Genomic DNA, 18473 nt, shown 5'->3' on the forward strand with positions numbered 1-18473 from the left:
GCAGGCGGTCGGCGGGCGCTGCGGGCGGCTCGGAGGACGCGGGGCTGCAGCTACCGCTCGCCCCGCTGCTCGCCCCGCCGCCGCCCGGGCCAGAAGCAGCGGTCGCGAGCGAGGTGACCAAGGCCAGCGGCGCGGTCTGCGCCGAGGCTGCTCGCGGGGGGTCCACAGCCAGCAGCGCGTCGATGCGGAAATTTTTGGATTTTTCCATCGGCTCGTTAGGGGCTGGCGATCAGGGCCGGGTGTGGGTGACGCGGCCGTGTGCGGGCTCGCGGAGACTGTGCGTGGCGTGGCAAGCCCCAGGGCTCGGTACTGTTATGGTGATTATTTGCCAATAATCAAAGTCGCCGCCGGAAACTCAGCCGAGAGTGACCACGGTCCGGAGTCTCCTCCGTGCGGGCCCCGCCCCGGACGCGTTCACACGCGTTCGCACACACTCCCACGCGAGTGCTTGGGCGCCGGGGCCGGGAGCCCGGCTTTCTGCGCTGCAGCCCTCAGGCGACCGCGCCGAGGCCGCTGGCGCCGTGGTGGGGACCCGCGCCCCTCCGCGCACTTGAAGCGCAGCGCGGCCACTGATTGGCGCGCGCGGCGGGGGTGCGGTGCCCCGCCATTGGCCGAGGGGCGCACCTGTCACCGTCCCCGCGGCCCGCCGCCCCGCCCCTGCGCCGCGGGGTCCTAAACAGCCCGGGGTGCCGAGCCGCGATCGCCGGGCGGGGACAGCGACAGGGGTTGGAAAACTCGGGGGGGGGGCTGCCTAGGGCCCCTGCCCTCCCTCCTTGAGGTGCTGAACTGGGTGGCAGGCGTCGGCAACCCGGAGTCCCCGTGTGGCCCCCGCGGCTGCCCGAGTCCAGCCCCCGATACACGCTGTTCCGAACTGGGCTCGCGTCACCTAGAACCAGCAGGGCGCGTCCTCTGCCACCTCCTCGCCAGCAGTTGAGTTTGTCCACTTCGGCGTCGGGGAGCCCAGTCGGCTCCAGATCTAGCCGCTCTGCTCAGTGACGGCAGCGAAGACCGTTCTCATCCCCACGCCGACAGGGAGCGGTTTGTGTCCCTGTGGCCAACCGTCTGCAGGTGGGACCTTCTCACCTCCGCTGGAAAGTCCCATGCGTTTCAGGTGTTGTGTGTGGGCTCATATACGTGCGTGTGTGCGTGAGTTTGCCTTCTGCAAATCTCGCCGTGATCCTCCGCTCCTTCAAGGCGGAGAGGGCAGCGTCTGCGTGCCCGTGACCTGCAGGGCCCAGGTCGACTTGGAGACTTCGTCCACCAGCCGTTGAGCGGGTCGTCGGTGACAGAGCTCTTCCTCTCTGCCAGGGAATCTCCATGGGCTTGCAGGAAACGGTACCCACCTCGGGGACGGTAGTTATTGGGGGGGAGGGGGGAAGGTGGTAGTTACCCGGGAGCCAGTCACTCTGACCCTGGCTAGCCTCCAGGCCCCAGACAGGAAGTGCAGTCCTCTGCTCCCTCTGCTTGCAGCGTCTAGGAAAATCGGACCGCGAAGGCTGGGGGAGGCAGTAGAGGGGAAATCCAGACCCTCCCCCATACACACACTTCAAATATTTACAGTAAAAGCACTTCCAAGAGCTTTTTTAAAGCCGAATCAACGCGCAGGCGGCCCCCAACACCAGGCTTTGTCAATAGCTCTATTAGACCTAGCTATCTTCCCCAGACAGGTGTGGGAATGTGGAAAGGAGTTTCAGGTTCTCAAAGCCTGGCTTCCCATGCAGGTAAGAGGTAGCTAAAGGACAGGAAGGGGACTGTGGGCGGGGCAGAGCAAGAAGACAAAATCGGGGCCAGGAGGACTTTAAAATTTGATCAGGTTGCTGCAAGAGGGGTTTTTAAAAGGTAAACACTGTATAGGGATTGGGTCATTTTTCTTCAAAAGGCTTTTTACCTATGTGAGAGTTGATAGCAGTGATTCTGTTGGCAAGCGTTTCTTTTTCATTCTGGCAGGGTAGTTCCGAGACACACAGTTAGGAGGCTAGCATGGGTAAGTGACAGCAGTGACTTCCACAGCAAAAACCAACATTAACTCATCAATAGAAATGGTAGCGCTGACATGGTGTTTGTCTTGTCTTTCAATATCTCTTCGAGGAGATAAAAATGAAGCCAATCCTGCCTCTATGTGGAGAGAGGAAAACACATTTCTTGAACATTTCTTGTGCCATGAGGAGCTTCGTAGAATTATCTTCACTGTTGACACCAGACGAGACATTTTACAGAGTACACGTTCAAAGGGGTTGAGACTGCCCTCCCCTACCACACTCCCTCAGCAAACCGTTCAGGCTCAGAGTACTACAGTTCCCACCTGCTGCCCTCCGTGGTCTTCGTGTCCCAGTCCTGCTTTATCTGTTCCATTGGGGAGGGAGAGTTTGTAAAGGGGCCTGAGATTCTGAGCCACCTGCTCAAGGCAGGAAACCCTTGGCGGTCTCCCTGCCTCTGCAGGAAAGACAGAGCAATCATGGCCCCCACCCCTGACAGGGGTGCACTCTGAGGCTGACATGCCTTTCCCAGTCTCATCGCTTCCCTCCTCCTCCATCTGCTGGGACAGGTCAGCTAGTCAGGAGGCTGGGGACAAGGCGGGGAGTGGCTGCAAATGAAATGCCCTGAGATTGATCTTGGAGAGCCTACTGCCCTCTCGCCTACCTAAAACAACCACCACCACAGCTACAAGTATTTTAGTTGGTGATGGGTTGTGCAGTCTACACTCGACAAATCACCCCATCTTCCTCAACAAAACCATTCTGTTTTTTATAACTCCCAGAGGAATTCATTTCAGCCCTTTTTTGTTCCACAGCGACTGTGCCCTGAAACCCCTCCAAATCCCTCCTCCCTGCTTTACCCCCTGGGTTGGCCTGGAGGGCACACAGGAAGACGTACCCACACACCTGAGGGCCCAGGGAGGAGACACCAAGAGGACTAAGCCTGCCCCCCCCCCGGGCCTGGTCCTGGCCACCCCTCTAACTGCAGTGTGACTGCCGATGTCGAAGGTCCTATACTTGATGGATTTCTGTTTCTTTGGAAAAGTCAGCGTTAGACCAAATGGACGCTGGTTGTAAACGGCTTTAAAATGATCGTGTATGCCGGTGACGTTAAGAATAAGTTAATACATATTGGAGGTTCTCTGTGAAGCTGTGTGGAGAGAGAGGGAGCCGCCTGGGGATTTGGGGTCTTTGTGTGGTTTACGATGTGTGAAGCTGAGCTCGCTGGGGCCCTTCCTGTTCCCAGCATCTGTATTGATCCAGCCCGGCTGGCTTTGAAGGTTTGGGGCAGACAGGAGCAGGGCTTGGGTCTTGGGAAGGGGCGCAGTTGGGGATCAAAGGTCTGCTCCAGCGGTACTGATGCCTCTCCGGTGACCCCCTCTCCCGCGGTCCTGGGGACAGCGAGGCAAAGGCCTGGCGTGCCCTTCCTCAGGCTGGCTCCCGTCCCGCCCTTCCCTGCCACAGAGCATCCCTCTCTCGGCCACACGGTCCCCCTTCAACATACTGAGCACGGCCTGTGGCCGCCCTCTCTCCCACTACTTAGAAGGTGAATTGGCGATGTACACAAACAATCACAAAAGAGCACGCTGTTGTAATCCGAGTCTGTTCACGTCTGGATGGAAAATACAAAGCGCAAAACCTGCACGGGCCGTGCTCACAGGGCGGAGGCAGGCGCCCTCCGCTCGTTTGTAACTGCTTCGTTCCCTGTGAAGCGGGTGGGCACGCAGAGCAGTGGGCGTGAGGGTGAGCCTGGCAGGACTGGTGGCTGCCCCTCTGGGTGGACGACGATCCGTGTGACACTTCCCACCTTTCCCTGAGCTGAAGCCCAGGACCCGAGCAGCTTTGCAGAATCCATCCTACGGAATCCGTGCCCTGGGGGGTGGGGTAACTGAGCTAAACTTCAGTTTAACCTTGCCGGGTTTCCTTCAGGAAATGAAGGCTCGCGGGTGCTGCGTAACCTGCCTGGGGTCAGGGCCTGAGCTCCGGCGGCGGCGATGGGGCTTGAACCCAGGCAGTTGGGTTACCAGCAAAGATGCTGCGTGAGGGCGCCGCAGGGCCGCGGGTCGGGAAGTAACTGGTTCTGCGCCCAGAGCAGCCACGGGGGCCTGCGCAGGGGCTGGGGGCTCATGGGCGCGGGGATGGGCTGGGGTCACCGGAAGGCAAGCGCGGGCATGGGAGGAGAGGGGCGGATCCGCGTAGGTGCCCCCGCCCCCAGGGCCGGAGGGCCAAAGGTATCACGTCGTTAGCGCTGCGCTTTGATCTGCTGACCTCTTCCCTGACCCGGGGCGCTGCGCCTTTAAAGGGTCTGGAAAGGGTGGGAACCCCGCAGACCCGCAGCTCCAACCCGATGGGGGGCAGCTGGTCGCGCTTGGTGCCTTTTCTCTCGGCCTCGCCCTTTCCACCTGGATCCCTGTCACTGCCATCCCGGTGTCCCAGGCTGTCCATCTGCACCTGGCCCAGCCCTAGCTGCAGACCACCAGCCCAAACCCCAGCTCACTGCTGGGGGCATGTGAAAAGGTCAGGGGGTTGCCGCAGGATTTAAATGGGTAAAAATCTAGCAAACGATGGGCCTTCTACTTTTGGAAATTTCCTCCAGAGACAAAAATATCTGCTTTATGCCCAGACCTAGGGCAGTCTCCTGGCTTCCCTGAACACCGCGGGCCGGGCAGGCCTGGCAGCCGGGCCTCAGCGCTTGGCCCCTGGGGCCGAGGCAGGACCATCCTACTGCAGGTTTCCTTCTGACCCAGGAGTGTCTTCTGTTTTGTACACATTCGAAGCTCCTGGGTCACAAAGAGAAACAAATTTTCCCCTCCCCAAAGAATTTGGGGAGCATGGGGAAGCTTACATGAGCCCCTTTACTCACTCTGGGGGGGGGGCAGCAACCCTCAAGAGAGAGGAAGAACTTCCCAGAGAAGCCTATATATTTGCTGAAGGGTTTTAATTTTATTTCATTTTATTGCAGGTTCACCAGGGCCCTGGGCATCACACACGGTCAGGACGAGGCTTATAACACCCCTCCTTGCGAAGTTGGCTTTTTTCAGCTTGCTGCAACCTGTGCAACCCCTCTCCGAGCAAGCACTGAATCTGACCTCAGCTCTGGGTGAGTGTCTTGCACTGGGTGGGGGTGGGGGGGGGTCTCACTTTAAGACTTAGAACAATGCATACCCGCTCAGGGAGAGCCCAGGTCCCCAGTGTCCCCTGTGAAATGTGTCCAGTCATCGAGGACTTGCTTTCTAAGGGCTCCATGTTGTTGTTTAGATAGCATCTGCCTGAGGCTGTGCGGGCACACCTCTCTATCCTCCCAGTCCCCCACACACACACCCAGCGGGAGGATGGGAGGGTCCCCAGCGCCACCAGCAACTATGCCACCTGGGAGAGCGGAACCACACAGGCTGACACCCGCATGCAGGCTGGGTGGGCACACAGGGGAGAAACACAAATAACAACAGGTCTGGCTCAGGAGGCTCAGTGCTTCAGTGCGTGGATGTTTTAGTGCATTCCGACCTGAAATTATAGCTGAAATTATAGTCGCACTAATGTGCGACTCCATGGTGGGGAATGGCAGGAAGTCGTCGCTAATTGGTCTATTTAGCAGTTGCTGAGGTGGCAGAAGCTGTGGCTACTGGAGAGGCGAGAGAGAGAGAGAGAGAGAGAGAGAGAGAGAGAGAGAGAGAGAGGTTCTCCATCTCCTCTTGATGCCACTTCCCAGAGCTGGGGGATGTTCCCAAGATGGGTGAATGGTGCTGCAGTCAAGTTCACCTCCTTCAACACGGCCCCTGCCTCTTTCCAAGGCCCAGGGACAGATCGCAGGCTTGGGGTGGACTCCGGGGTTTCCTATTTGCAAATCTTATTTGGCTGGTGTGCCCCGGTCCTAATTCCCACTGGGGTTGGTGGGAGTGGGGTCTGGAGGATGGAAGGGAGCCAGTCTGTCAAGAGCCTCCTCCCCACCCTCCATTTGAACGGAAACACTTCACCCAAGAGGAATTTGAGGCCCTGAACGCCCATTCACACACATAGGAAGTGGGGGGTGGGGGAGGAGATAAACCTGGATTTAAAATGGACTCTTATGGGGGCCAAGCCCTGGTGCTCCAAGTGGTCGGACACAGAATTTAGTGTGTTTCAATGGACCTTCCTGTGTGGTCTCATCCGATAGTTAGGAAGACTGTGGAAAACATCTTACAGAGGGGCAAACCCAGGCTCTGGGAAACCAGGGCCTTTGCTCCAGAACCCACAGCAAACGGCCTGGCTCTCACAGCCACATTCATCATTCTACTATCACCTCCTCCATCCGTGATTCCAATAAGTGTTTCCCATGGCTTTTGACCCTGCTGGTCTCCTACCTGTGGAACCAGACAGCAGCAGGGAGGTGGGACATGTACAGCCGAAAGCCACTGGGTCTGGGGTCCCCTCTTCCTGACAATCCGCTGGCCAGGCCTTTTCTCCCTTTGGTTTCAGAGGGCCCCTCTCCACTGTTATCGAGAGGGGTGGGGACCCGCTGAACCCCTCCTATTCCCCTCCCCTTCTCAGGGACCCAGCGCTGCGGGCAAGATAATTTGGCTAATGAACTCGTTAAAGGGACCCTGGTGACCTGCCCTGGCCACCCTTGGTCCATCTGGGAAATTCCACTGAAAGGCTGAGGAGGCTCCTCGCCCACCGCCGTCTGTCGCTGCAGGAGGCGCTAACCCAGCGACGCGGGGGCCCCTTGCATTTAACTAATTACCAGGCGGAACAGGTGGCCCACTCTGGGCGCCTTTCGAGCATCTGGGCCGAGGGGGTGCCACCGTCAGGGGAGGACAGCGGCCCACCCAGGGCAGGGAAGGTCACGCATGCCGTCCCGGGAGCCCCGGGGGGCGGAAAGAGGCCTTCAGGGCGGCGGGCTGTCCCCGGGCACCTGGGCCTCTGCGGCTCAGCCGGCTGAGGGCTGTATGGCGCTCGGTGAGCGCAGGGCAGCTGACCGTACCGGGCCACCTGTGCCACCGAGGGAACTCCTGAGAGAGGGTGCAGGACAGAACCTCAAACTCGAACCTCCCCGGCTCTGAGGCTGGAGCAAATCCTTACGCCGAGCTGCGCCAGGGCAGCGCGAGAGAGGGAGGGGGCGCGCGGGCGGCAGTGTGCGCAGGTATGCGCGGGTGTGAGCACCTGTACTTGTGTACATGCGTGTGTGCGTGTGCTGGTATATGTGCGTTTTAGTGTGTGTGTGTGTGTGTGTGTGTGTGTGTGTGTGTGTGTGGCTCCCCGTTGTCCCTGCCGGCCTGGGAAGCCACCTCCAGCTCCAGCCCTCCCCCGCGCGCCCATTTCCAGGCGGGGTGGGGGCGAAGGAGGCAGGAGGTCCCGCTGTGCTGCTCGAAGAGCAACGCAGCCCAGGCGCGGGGCCAAGCCTATTGCCAAAAACACATATTACACTGCGACATTCTGTAAATGAGATAATGATACATAAACCGGGATGATAGATGTGACATCCCTGGGATGTCTTCTCTAAATTAGCTGCTCGCATCGACTGCTAATAATGGTGAGTTTATGAAAGCAATTTCAGTGCAAAATGCGAGAGGGTCTTCTTACTCTAATCAGCCTGCCTCGGTTAATGGATGAGGGGGTCAGGCTGAGAATTATTGACACGCCCGTGCCCTTAACCTGTTTCCCAATAAAGCTGATTAGTTTTTGTCAATTCATCAGCTAACCACTCTTGCTGGAACTGCATCAAAGTCTTATTTGCTCAGGGGAAATCAACAAGTCACAGATCAGCTCCATTAAGGGGCTGCCGGGCCAGGACGGTCCTAGAGCCCAGGGACACCCCATGAACCTCACATGCCCCCCACCAGGCGCCAAGAGTAGCTGACAGTGCCCCCCCCCAAAAAAAAACTGCAACAGGAATAGACGTGGGAAGTTGCCGGGTGTGAACACTCCCTTGGTCTTTCTCTGAGGGCTGAGGAGGGGCCTCTGCGGCCCAGGCTTTGGGTCAATTGTCCTGGGCCCCCGCCGCCGCCGTCGCAGGGAGTGGGGAGCAGAAGGCTTGAGTGAGGGGCTTGGGGGTTCATAAAGGGTCAGAGGGGGGCTGCAGTCCCTCCTATATGTCCCCACCAGACCAGAGGAGGGAGAAGAATGCAGCCCCCCCCATCCCCACTCCACCTGGGCAGCTCGGGCCTGATAGCACCTGCACCCCGGGTGACGGGTGACGTGATCTTGCTGAGCGACCTCAGCAAGCGTGGGGCGGGGCGAGGGGGAGGGCACAGGGCCCCTGGGGCGTGCACCTGGGCCGGGGCTTTGGCGTTGCAGCCCCGTGTTTGCGCCTGCGGGACTTCCACTCCTGCAGACAGGAGTAGTGGATCCACTGCCGGACAGAGGTGACCTGGGCGCCCTGCCTGCAGGCGGGGGAGGAAAACGTGCACTGCTGTCCCTTTAAGCCCCTGGCTACTGCCACCTCCCAGCCCCATCCCCCCTCAATTTAATTTCATTAAAACAGAGCATGAATATTTCTATTAAACCTAAAATGAAATATGAAGCCATTTAGACTCTGCCTGCACCAATCACCCAGATTTATGACTTTTATTCATCACATCAAGAGCTTGGAAAAATGAATTTTCTTCACCCAGGAAGGAAATAAAACCTCAGGCTTGGTCATTTCCAGAAAGCTGTTAATTTGACCATGTGGTAATTACTTTCACAATTAACTAAAATACAAATCAACTTGACAAATCGGGCTAGTTTATATATTAATTAGCCCGCTTAAATTTATTCATTATGAAAAGACAATTTAAGGGGACCTGCGTGTCTGTTTTATTGCAATAAATTATTGTTAGGAAATGGGTCTAATAAAATATCTTAATATTTAAGGATATTGTATACGCGGGGTGGGGGGAATGCTTTATTGACAATTTCATTGTCCAATTAGTAATTTTGTTGTAATATGTCTGCGAACCCGGGGCCCCCACGCGGCGGCGGGACTCTCGTGGGCCGGGGCGTCGGGAGTGGCTGGGTCTGAGCTGTGGGTAGCAGACAGTCGGTTCTGCGGGCGGCCGAACGGGCCGGCGCGGGTCGGTGGTGGGAGTCCACCCAGGCGGGCAGGGCCCGGGAAGCTGCGTTCGCCCGGCCTCGTCCGCCGCCCGCGAGGGGGCTGATTTAATAGCATGTCGATAGAATCATTCGATGCCTTTTAGCTTGTGATCTTTATAAATGTCCCTCTATTAAATTAGAAAATGATTCTGTTCTCGTTTAATTGTATTCTTTCGTTTCTTATTTCCAATTAATTAGTCCTATCGACGTTGCCATATTTTAAGTGACTCGAGTCCGTTTCCAGTTAGAATATATGGGTCAGCACATGCAATTTTATACCCGACAGAACTATATAATGTGGGTTTTAACTACTCGTTCTCATCTGTCTTCAACATCTGGCCGGAATGCGCCGCCTGGCTGCCCCCTCCGGATGGGAGGGCACTGCGCGGGGCTCCGCAGGCCCCGTCCGCCACCCGGGGCTGGATTTACAGAAATTCTTTCTGTGTAAAATCTTGTCCAACCCTCTCCTCCGCCCCTGGCTCTGAGTGAGGACACCCCGCAGAGAAGCCCAGCGCTGTGCTGGCCCCAGGTCTCCCCTTCGGCCTCGTTGTCCCCCTTCGGGCCGGGGCGCACGGGCCCCGCCGAGGCCCAGGCGGGCTCCGGGGTGCAGCGGGGAGGACTGCCAGCCAGGCTCTGCGCACCGTCTGTTCCACTCCGCCTCCCTCCCGACCTGCTGCATTCCGAGCCGTGAAGTCATTCCTCGGAGAGGTGGCCTTCGCCTGTGTCCTCTCACCTTGACCTCCGCGAAGTCGGTGTCTGTGCTTTGGGGGACCTCTCCTCGGCGACATCCTTTTGCCACAACCCTCGATCCGAGAGATCAGCTTAACCCCGGCGGGACCTCCTTTCCTTAATTAATTGGCAAATTAACTAATTCCTCCCAGGAGGATTTATGGGGCTGCTGCTTTGTGCCGGCTCCCCCCACCCCTCTCCTGCGGGAGTCGCGGGGCTGATTTAGGACCCCGGGCCTCCGCGCCCCAGGCGGGGTTCGCCCCGCCCCCGTCCACCAAGCCCCGCCCCCGTCCCAGCCCCAACCCCCTGCGGCCCACAGAGCAGTGGGTCGGCCCTCCCAGCCGAGGGAAGAGGGGTGCAGGGTGGGGGTGGGTTCAACGAGTCTCCGGCCCCAGGCGAGCGAGGGTATCGCGGTCCCTCCTCTGCCGCCCCCTGCACGGAGTGGGCATTCGTTTGCCCTGAGGGTCAGTGGCCTCACCCCCATGGAGTCCCCGCCCATCCCCCCAGATGGAGCCGGAGGGTAATTCTTCCGACTCCTCCGCTTTTGGAGGGGCGGGCGGCTCCCCTCACCTACGCATCCCTCCCGCAACCTCCGCCCAGCCCCGCCCGCACAGCTCCGGAGACCCACCTGCGGGCTCGCGCTCACCCGTGGCCGGTTCTTAAGAAGCCGGCGCTCTTAACGCTTCCTTCTCCCGCCAGTCTCCGAGCCCCTGAGCCTCCCTTCTCCCTTCCTTCCCAGGGGAACGAAGTGAGAAACCTATTCTGTGCGTTTCTAAGTAACTGACCCTTCCCTCCCCACGAGCCCCTGGAGTGGAAAGGACTCCCCCAGACAGTTCCTGTCACCTGGGGTTTCTTCCCCAGAGGCCTGAGTCCTCATAGTGGGAACAGGAAATGACGGGAACAGAGATGTCCCAGCCCCCATCCTCCCACACAGACACCCGGTGCCCCTCTTCTCCAAATCTCGGGGGGCCTGATTTCCCAGCCCCCTCCCTGATGCGGGGATGGGGCGGGCTTGGGGAACAGGAGGGGCAAGTTTTAGCATTTTAAGTCTGGACCTTAGAGGCTATGGGAAGCCTGATGGAAGAAGTTAGGGGCTTGTCCAAGGTCGGGGGCAGAACTAGGGCCTGCGTGGGGGGACTCCCAGCTGGTACCCCTTGTATAAATTGCCCCTCTACTGAGAATGCCTGCTGTGACACCCGCTCCCAGGGAAAGACACTGGGTGGAAGGGAACAGGAGGATTTCAGGCCGCTTGAAGCTGGCAGCTTAGTCCTTCAGCACCTCTGTCTGAGATGGGAAGGGAGGACCCTGCGATCTGAATGACCAGTGCAACTTCTAACAATCTCTCATACCAACCGTATTCCCAGCGTGACCTTTTTTAGCGGACTGTAAAGGACAGGCCTGTTCCTTCTTCACCCTGAACCCATCTGCTTGGTCACATCAAAAGTCACTCATGGGGCCAACCAAGTGGCTCAATTGGTTAAAAGTTGGCTTAAGAGCATGAGCTCTGAGCAACAGGGCCACCGGTTCGATTCCCACATGGGCCAGTGACGCTGCGCCCGAGCTGAGCTGTCACTGAGCTGCCAATGGGTGGCAGGATGGATCAGCTGGTGTAACAACAAGATTGCTGGTTCAATGGTGGGCTATGCCTACCTGCAACTAAGACTGAACACAGCACCTTGAACTGAGCTGCTGCCCGGATGGCTCAGTGGATAGAGCGTGCACTCTTAACAGCAAGGCTGCTGATTCGACTCCCACATGGGATGGTGGCTACGCCCATCCGCAACTAGGATTGAACACAGCACCTCGAGCTTAGAGGCCACCAGCTGCCGTGGTGCCCTCCACAACGAAGATTGAAGAACAACTTGTTTGTTCCCCTCCCCCAATTCCCCAATAAAATCTTCTTTAAAAAAAGTCACTCATGTCCTTTTTCTGGTGGTTAACTAGGATTGTCTAGTGACAGATTAAGGGCAAAAATTGTCCTTGACTATGACACAGCAGTAGATGAGCGACACCCATCCCAGCTCCCTGGTCCATCTGGTGGTCTGGGCAGTGCCTGGGGCAGAGTGGATGGACTTAATTTTCATTTCCACTGCTCAGTCTGAATGAGGCCAGAGCCATGGCCTAAGACTGTCCAGCAGAGGGCTTGGGAGCCCACTGGTCTCCCACAGTGGGTCCTCTGCCTGAAACACCATTCCTGGGGGAGTACTTCACACGGCAGCTGGGGAGGAGAATTCGGTGTGCCCTCGCCTGCTTGCAGTGACACCGGCATCACCGCTTTCTGGTCTCTGGGTCCCAAATAGGCTATTTATTTATTTATTTATATTTTTTTAAAGCTTTTTTTTTAATTGGGGAATTGGGGGGATGGGAACAGTGCTGGGGAGTTGGGGGAAGGGGAACAGACAAGTTGCTGTCTTTTTGTTCTTCAGTCTAGTTGTGGAGGCTGTTGCTTCACTGGCCCAAGTTGGCACCATCACTGTGCTCTTCCAAGGCGAGACAGATCAGTTGCCGGCTTCTGGACGGCCGCTCACAGCGGCTGTTATGCTGGCTGCTGGCCGCTCACGCTGGCTGCAGGCTACATACGGTAGCCCATGGCAACCCACTGCAGCAGGGGCTGCAGCCCACGCCATCGCCAGCAACTCACAGCAGCCCAGCTCCAGGTTGAGCTGTTGTTCAGCATCTTAGCTGTGGAGGGCAGTGTCACTGGCCCTCATATGTGGGATCCAAACCGGGGCCCTCTGGCGTCCCAAGCCAGCTCTTAACCAACACGCCACTCTGCCGGCCCCCAAATAGGCTATTTAACGGGATCCGTTACTAAGCCACTTTGCATGGCCAGCTTGATGCTAAAGAATACGGCAGTAGCTGAAAATACGCTTCCTGTGTTCAAGGAACTTAATTCCTTCTTGGAGGAGGAAAAAAAGTGCACATATGAAATGGAAAAACACCATCAAATCATGTATAATAAAATGCAAGCACGAGGAAGAAAGCACCGCTTCATGGCAGTGAGACGCCAGCCTGCGTTTGTGACACTTGGACGTGTCATAGGCCGTCCTTCCAAGAGTCCTTCCACATCAGGCTCAGAGCATACAGTGTCTGTCTTGCTTTTCTCCGTCTCATACAATGGCTCGTTCTGTTCCAGCCCTGCTTTGGCGTTTTATTAGCCATCACCTTGGCAATTTGATTAATTTCCTTTGGTCTCAATTTCTTCACCTGTGAAAAATGTGTTTTGTCATCCTTACAGAGTTATTGGGATCAGAAAATAAACATAAGGGAATTCTTTTAAATTTGTGGGCGGTTTTTGTTTTTGTTTTGATATGGCGGAAGCTCAGAGGAGAAGGGGTAACTGAAACTATTGGAGAAGCTAGTACAGGCCAGTTGCCAAATGCTATCTTATGACCATTTTACAGGTGAGGAAGTAGAGATGTGGGGACTTTCATTGATTTGCCCCCAAATCACACATCCAGCAAGTGGCACAGCCAGGATTTGAACCCAGACCGTGTGGCCCAAGACCCCCCGCCCCTTGTTCACTGTTACTTCTGCAACAGCTGGTGGCTCTTGGCACAGGTGCCTTTGCAACACAAGACCTGCTTCTGTCCTAGTACCTCCTGGGGTAAATTTGCCATTTGTACACAGAGGCAATTTGGCCTGTCTGCAGGACAAAGTTTCATATTTCTGATGAAAAACCAAGCACCCCTACTCTATCCGCCCGTTTCTTTGTCCCTCAAGACCTGCAGATCCATCACCAGTGCATTCAGAGCACCCTACTGGGCACGGGGCACTGGGCCACGAGGGAGCTTGGACACACAGAGAGGGCCACCAGGCAAACCAGTGACAACTGGCAGAGAAAACCAGCTGAGTGCCAGGGCCATCTGAGGCAAATGAAGAGATTATAAAGCTATGCTTTAGTGCATGGGGATGAGGCAGACAGAAAGAAATGAGAAAGAAGGTGGAAAAATCTCCAGGCAGTTCTGGAAATGGTTCCCAATACTGGTGGGCAAATGTTAGCCATAAAACAGTTAGGGATAACACTTAAAAAGCCAAAATAAAAACTACAGAACTCTGACCAGAAAAGAAATCATAGCCACTGGGGGGGGGCGGGGAGAGAAATGCGTTAAGATCTTTGAAACTGCCTTCTCTGGCCGTGTCTCCAGATGGACCCCAGTGAGGGGCAGGGTGGCTATGGGTTCCAGCCTTTCTGTTCCCCACTTGGGAGAGCTCTCAGGGGATCCCTCCGGTGGGGAGGCTGTCACGCGGGGAGAGGGTCAGGCACCCAGGAATTGACGGAGGCAAGAGCTAGTGGAATCTGAGAGAGAGGGGCCCTGCGGCGTGTAGCACTGGGGAAGGAGGAAGGTGGAATTCGGGCCAAGGTAATTGTGGAATGCTGCCTGAGGTGAGGTGCTAGGAGGAGCTGTCGTGTTTGCCTGCTGGACATCAAGACACCGTGAATCATTGACAAGAAACCAAACAGTGCTGGATCTACGCAGCAAGTTGAACCCCTGGTGCTCCAGGTAAAATCAAACGACAAACCTGTCCCCAATTAGATTCTGCAAACGCTCCTGCAGAGCCCGGATAGAGATGCCCCCACCTCACACCTCACAGGGCACAGATACTCTCAAGCACAGCGTCCCAACACCCAGCTTGTGTCAACACTCCACCTCTAGATAATGAATATGAGACGCCACACACACTGCTTTTAATTGCATCGATAAACTGGGATTAACCCCCAAGTCAGGCTTCACTATTGCAATTAAATGTCCTCAAATAAATTGTTTCCTCAATAAACAAATGGAAGGGGCTGTGTTTGCCCTGAATAATAACAGGTGTAATATTTTACTGGCTACAGTTAACTATTAAGTGGAATCACTTGCTGGCCCTGATTTATTCCCTGAGATTGGAAAGTCATTTTTCATCCGTCAAGGGCCGCTTCGGTACTGTATAAACAGCTAATAATGCACTAGATCAGCCTCGCGTGACCTTGCATTTCACCTAAAGCCACTAGGCCTCAAAACGCTGGTGTCGAGGGTTCTTGAGAGAGGACAGGAGACAGTGTCCTGGGGAGACCGCCGAGTAACTGCTTTGGGGGTTTTTTTCTTCAGCTTCTGGTTTCTAAAGTTCCGAATTACGTGAAAACCCACGGAGTCTGAGCAACCCAGGAGCTCTCTGTGGACCCCCGTTCTCTTTGGGGCTTCTGGTTGCAGTAGAACGACCTGGAAGGCATGTCCTCAGAGGAGGCTAATCCTCCGACACAGCCAGCCAACTTCTCTGGGCTGCCCCTGCCCCCCATATTTTTAAGGTGGGGGGGTGGGGTGGGAGGTGGCGATGTGTCCTGGGAGGCTGGGTGTGAAAACTGCATTAGTTCTCAAGTGACTAGGATCTATCCTTCCTCTAGAATAAACCAGGAGAGAGTAATATTTATGTTCTCTAAGTCTATATAGGGGGCAGGCCAGCGTTTTCTAAATGACGAGTGGCGATTACTAAAACGTCCTAACTACTGGTTGTCGATTTCATGTGGTCCTTTGGAAGGTGCACAGTCTCCTCCTCTGGTTCCTGACCAAATACCTAGTAAAGAGAATTGGTAGTCTAAGCATGTTGGTGTTCATTAGAAACCTAGTTTAATAGGCTTATCTGGGTATACCCTTTCTATAACTTATTTAGCCTTGTTCCTGAAACTTGGCTGCAGGAACCCCTCACTTGCCCCTATAAGCCTTGTACTTGCATGTCAAACTGCATTTAAAATAACATAATGCCCTGCTTTGTCTTCTGATTAGTCAACTACATCGTGAGCTTCTGGTCCACATGAGAGCGATAACACCGGGCTGAGATAAAGTCGCTTCCAACCAGGCATTCCGAGGTCTTTAGTGAAGGCAGCCTCATGGAGAGGAAATGCAAGATTTCTGTTAAGCTTTTAATACATTGAAGTGATCTGAGAGACACTGCCCTCCCCTCCCCCATGACTCACTTTTTAGGTGCCTGGAGACCTGGGGATTCTAGGTTGGGGTTTATTGATTTAGTTAAAGAGCAATTTGGGACACATTTTATTAATATTCCTATCGTCAGCATCACTATCACCCTAACCTTTTCTGTGTTCATCACATCATTCTAAGTGATTACCGAGCCACACTTATTTTTAGTTAGTGAATCTTTCACACGTACGTTGCCACAGGGGGGAAATGCTTGCTTGGGCTCCTGCTCGGACAAAAATATGCATAGGAGTCATTTCATGTCTTAAATACATATCAGAATAGCCTGCCTCTAAACTAAAGAGATGGAGAGGCTTTGGTATGCCCGGATTGTCATGAAACATCATTAGGTGACAAAGGCTATCAGAGGAAGACGATGAAATATTAACGTGCAGACCCTCACTCAGCATGAATATATTCGTAGATAATTGTAGGCTCTGCGGAATCCTTGATGGGAAATGTATTGATAATGCAATCTTTCTTTTGAAAGGGATTGTAATGATTGCAAATTTGGTTAAATAATTAAATTAGTAAGAACTATTTGATTCAAACACGGGCCATTTAATGATATACAGAGCTTGATAATGTCTGTCTGGCCAGCTAAGAAGGTTTTAAAAGACCGTCGGACTATCTATGATTAGGCTACCTACCTGCCCTTTAGAAATGCGTTAACCTATATATATAAAAATGCGCTTAAACGTAGCCTCTGAAAATATTAAAGAAAAAACAAATATAAAATAGTTTACAACAATATCCTTGTTTTACTATTGCGAATAAAAAATGTTATATAACTGTCCATAAAAGCCGGCGATATGTAAGAAATTCAGAAAACGTGTGTCTGTACTTTGCCTGTAATGCGTGCCCATGCGACTGCTTCCTGGGAGCAGCGTGCGTTACGCGGGGGCCACACTGTATGTTGTTACATGACCCTGGGAGAGACCCTCATCCTTCTCAGCCGCGGTTTACCTTTATCTGATCTGCGAAATGGGGATAATGACATCTGTCAATCCTAACAAGGATGTTGGGAGTTGATGGAAGCACACGTATGGAGCCTTGGCATGTAGTAAGTACGAGCACATGCTGGTCGGCTGGGGTACGTGACATTTGGTATTGACTAATTGTGATGAATGGTGGTGGCCAGAATTTACATGGGTGTGTGTGCCTGCACGGGCTGAAAGTTTGTGTCCCCCAAAACCCATGTGTTGAGGCCCTCACCCCATGTCATGGCACATGGAGGTGGGCCATATACAGGGTGGGGAGTCCTTCCGACGGGTCAGGCTGACTGGAGATGCAGGGGCCCTGGGGAGCCCCGGGGGGGGACTCTGGCTCTGGGGGGGCTGGGCCTCACCTTCTACTGCTCTGGTCACTCTGGTGTGACCAGGAGATAATCCTGAGTCACCCTCCATCTCAGTCCCTTTGGGGTCTTTTCAAGTGAGTGAGTAGCTTGTGCCACCAGCAAGCCAGTGCCTGGGGCAGTGTCTCTGCAGGGAGCTGACCTGCTGGTCATGACTTTTCACCCTTTCCAAGGTCAAAGTCACCGAGACCTTCCTCAGAGTGAAGGGCCTCAGAAAGGTAACTTGTCCTGGCCACAGGGCTGGCGAGTGGCAGGCCCAGGAAGAGAATGGGCTTGTAAGCATCAGTCTTCTCTCCCCTAGGCAGGGAGGGGGTCCCCAGGGCAATATGGGGAGCAAGAGTTAGATCAGGGTGTCTGAGCTCCGACCCAAAGGACGGCCAGCAGAAGTGACAGCTCCTCCTACGCTGGGCCCGGTTTGAAGTGTTTGATAGCATCTCATCTCATTCAGGACTCACAACCCCAGAGGGAGCTGGCGCTCTTAGACCCCTGTTTTCAGAAATGCAAAGTGAGAAAAGGAACTTGCCCAAAGCAGCCGAATTTGCAAGGAGCCCAGCTGGGGCCCCAGCCCAGGGCGCCTCCGGCTGCCAAGCGTGTTTGGGCCTGATCCCAGCTGGAATCCAGGCTGGGTACCTGTGCTGTGAGTTTCAGGTGCGGCCACAGGTGTCCAGGTGGGTGTTATGTGTGGGGCAGCAGGACCAGTTCCTGGTTCCACTGGCCAGGGTGGGGTTTCGAATGTCCTCTGGATGGCGTCACACTGGGCTGGAGGCCTGGCCAGTCTAAATCTTCAGTGTAAGGGGCTCATCATGTGTTCACCAAGCACAAAGACACCTCAGGAGCTCTGAGCACCGCCCCTCTACCGATCTGCCAGGTTCTCAGCCCTCACTCCGCTGCTTCTGCCCGAGGTGATTCCAGGTGAGGACCGCCAGTTCCTCTGTGCAGCCATCCAGTGGCGTGAATGTCGACATGCTGAGGTCCTGGCAAGATGACTGCGCATGCAGGGCTGTGGCCGTGGAAAGTGGTCATGGAAGGGGGTGGACGGAGGTCCACGGAAGGCTGCAAGATGCACAGAGGACCCCCGACCAGAGCTGACCCAGAGGCAGGAGCTGGGAGCACAGCCACAGACGGGGACAGCAGGCGTTGTGCGGAGGGTGGGTTGCTTCTTCCCCACAGTTTCCTGTCGCTGGCCACTGGACAGGAGCCGGGCGGCTTGGGAATAGGTTGGAGTGCCTTCCAGGTGCTGCCACGTTATTCGGGGCTGAGATCCTACCTCGGCCCCAGGCTGCGGGACAGGAGGAGCCCTCAGGGTCTGTCTGAAGATGACAACCCTTTACATGCTTCGAAACATCTGGAGGAAAATGGCTCCAGCAGTGCCAGGTGGCTCAGGGACGGGTGGCAGTGGACCACAGG

General features: G+C 55.3%; 1 protein-coding gene across 1 annotated transcript in view; it reads right to left on the reverse strand.

Annotated features, from left to right (window-relative positions):
* MNX1 (motor neuron and pancreas homeobox 1) overlaps positions 1 to 507 on the reverse strand; it is a 5371-nt gene extending 4864 nt beyond the window's left edge. Inside the window, exon 1 of the mRNA XM_019659087.1 lies at positions 7 to 507. Coding sequence (XP_019514632.1) covers positions 7 to 208 — 202 coding nt within the window. The 5' untranslated portion in view covers positions 209 to 507. The remainder of the gene's footprint in view (positions 1 to 6) is intronic.
* Between the last annotated feature and the right edge of the window lie 17966 nt (positions 508 to 18473).

The sequence above is a fragment of the Hipposideros armiger genome, unplaced genomic scaffold (genome assembly GCF_001890085.2).
Source record: "Hipposideros armiger isolate ML-2016 unplaced genomic scaffold, ASM189008v1 scaffold_295, whole genome shotgun sequence".
Classification (NCBI taxonomy): Eukaryota; Metazoa; Chordata; class Mammalia; order Chiroptera; family Hipposideridae; genus Hipposideros; species Hipposideros armiger.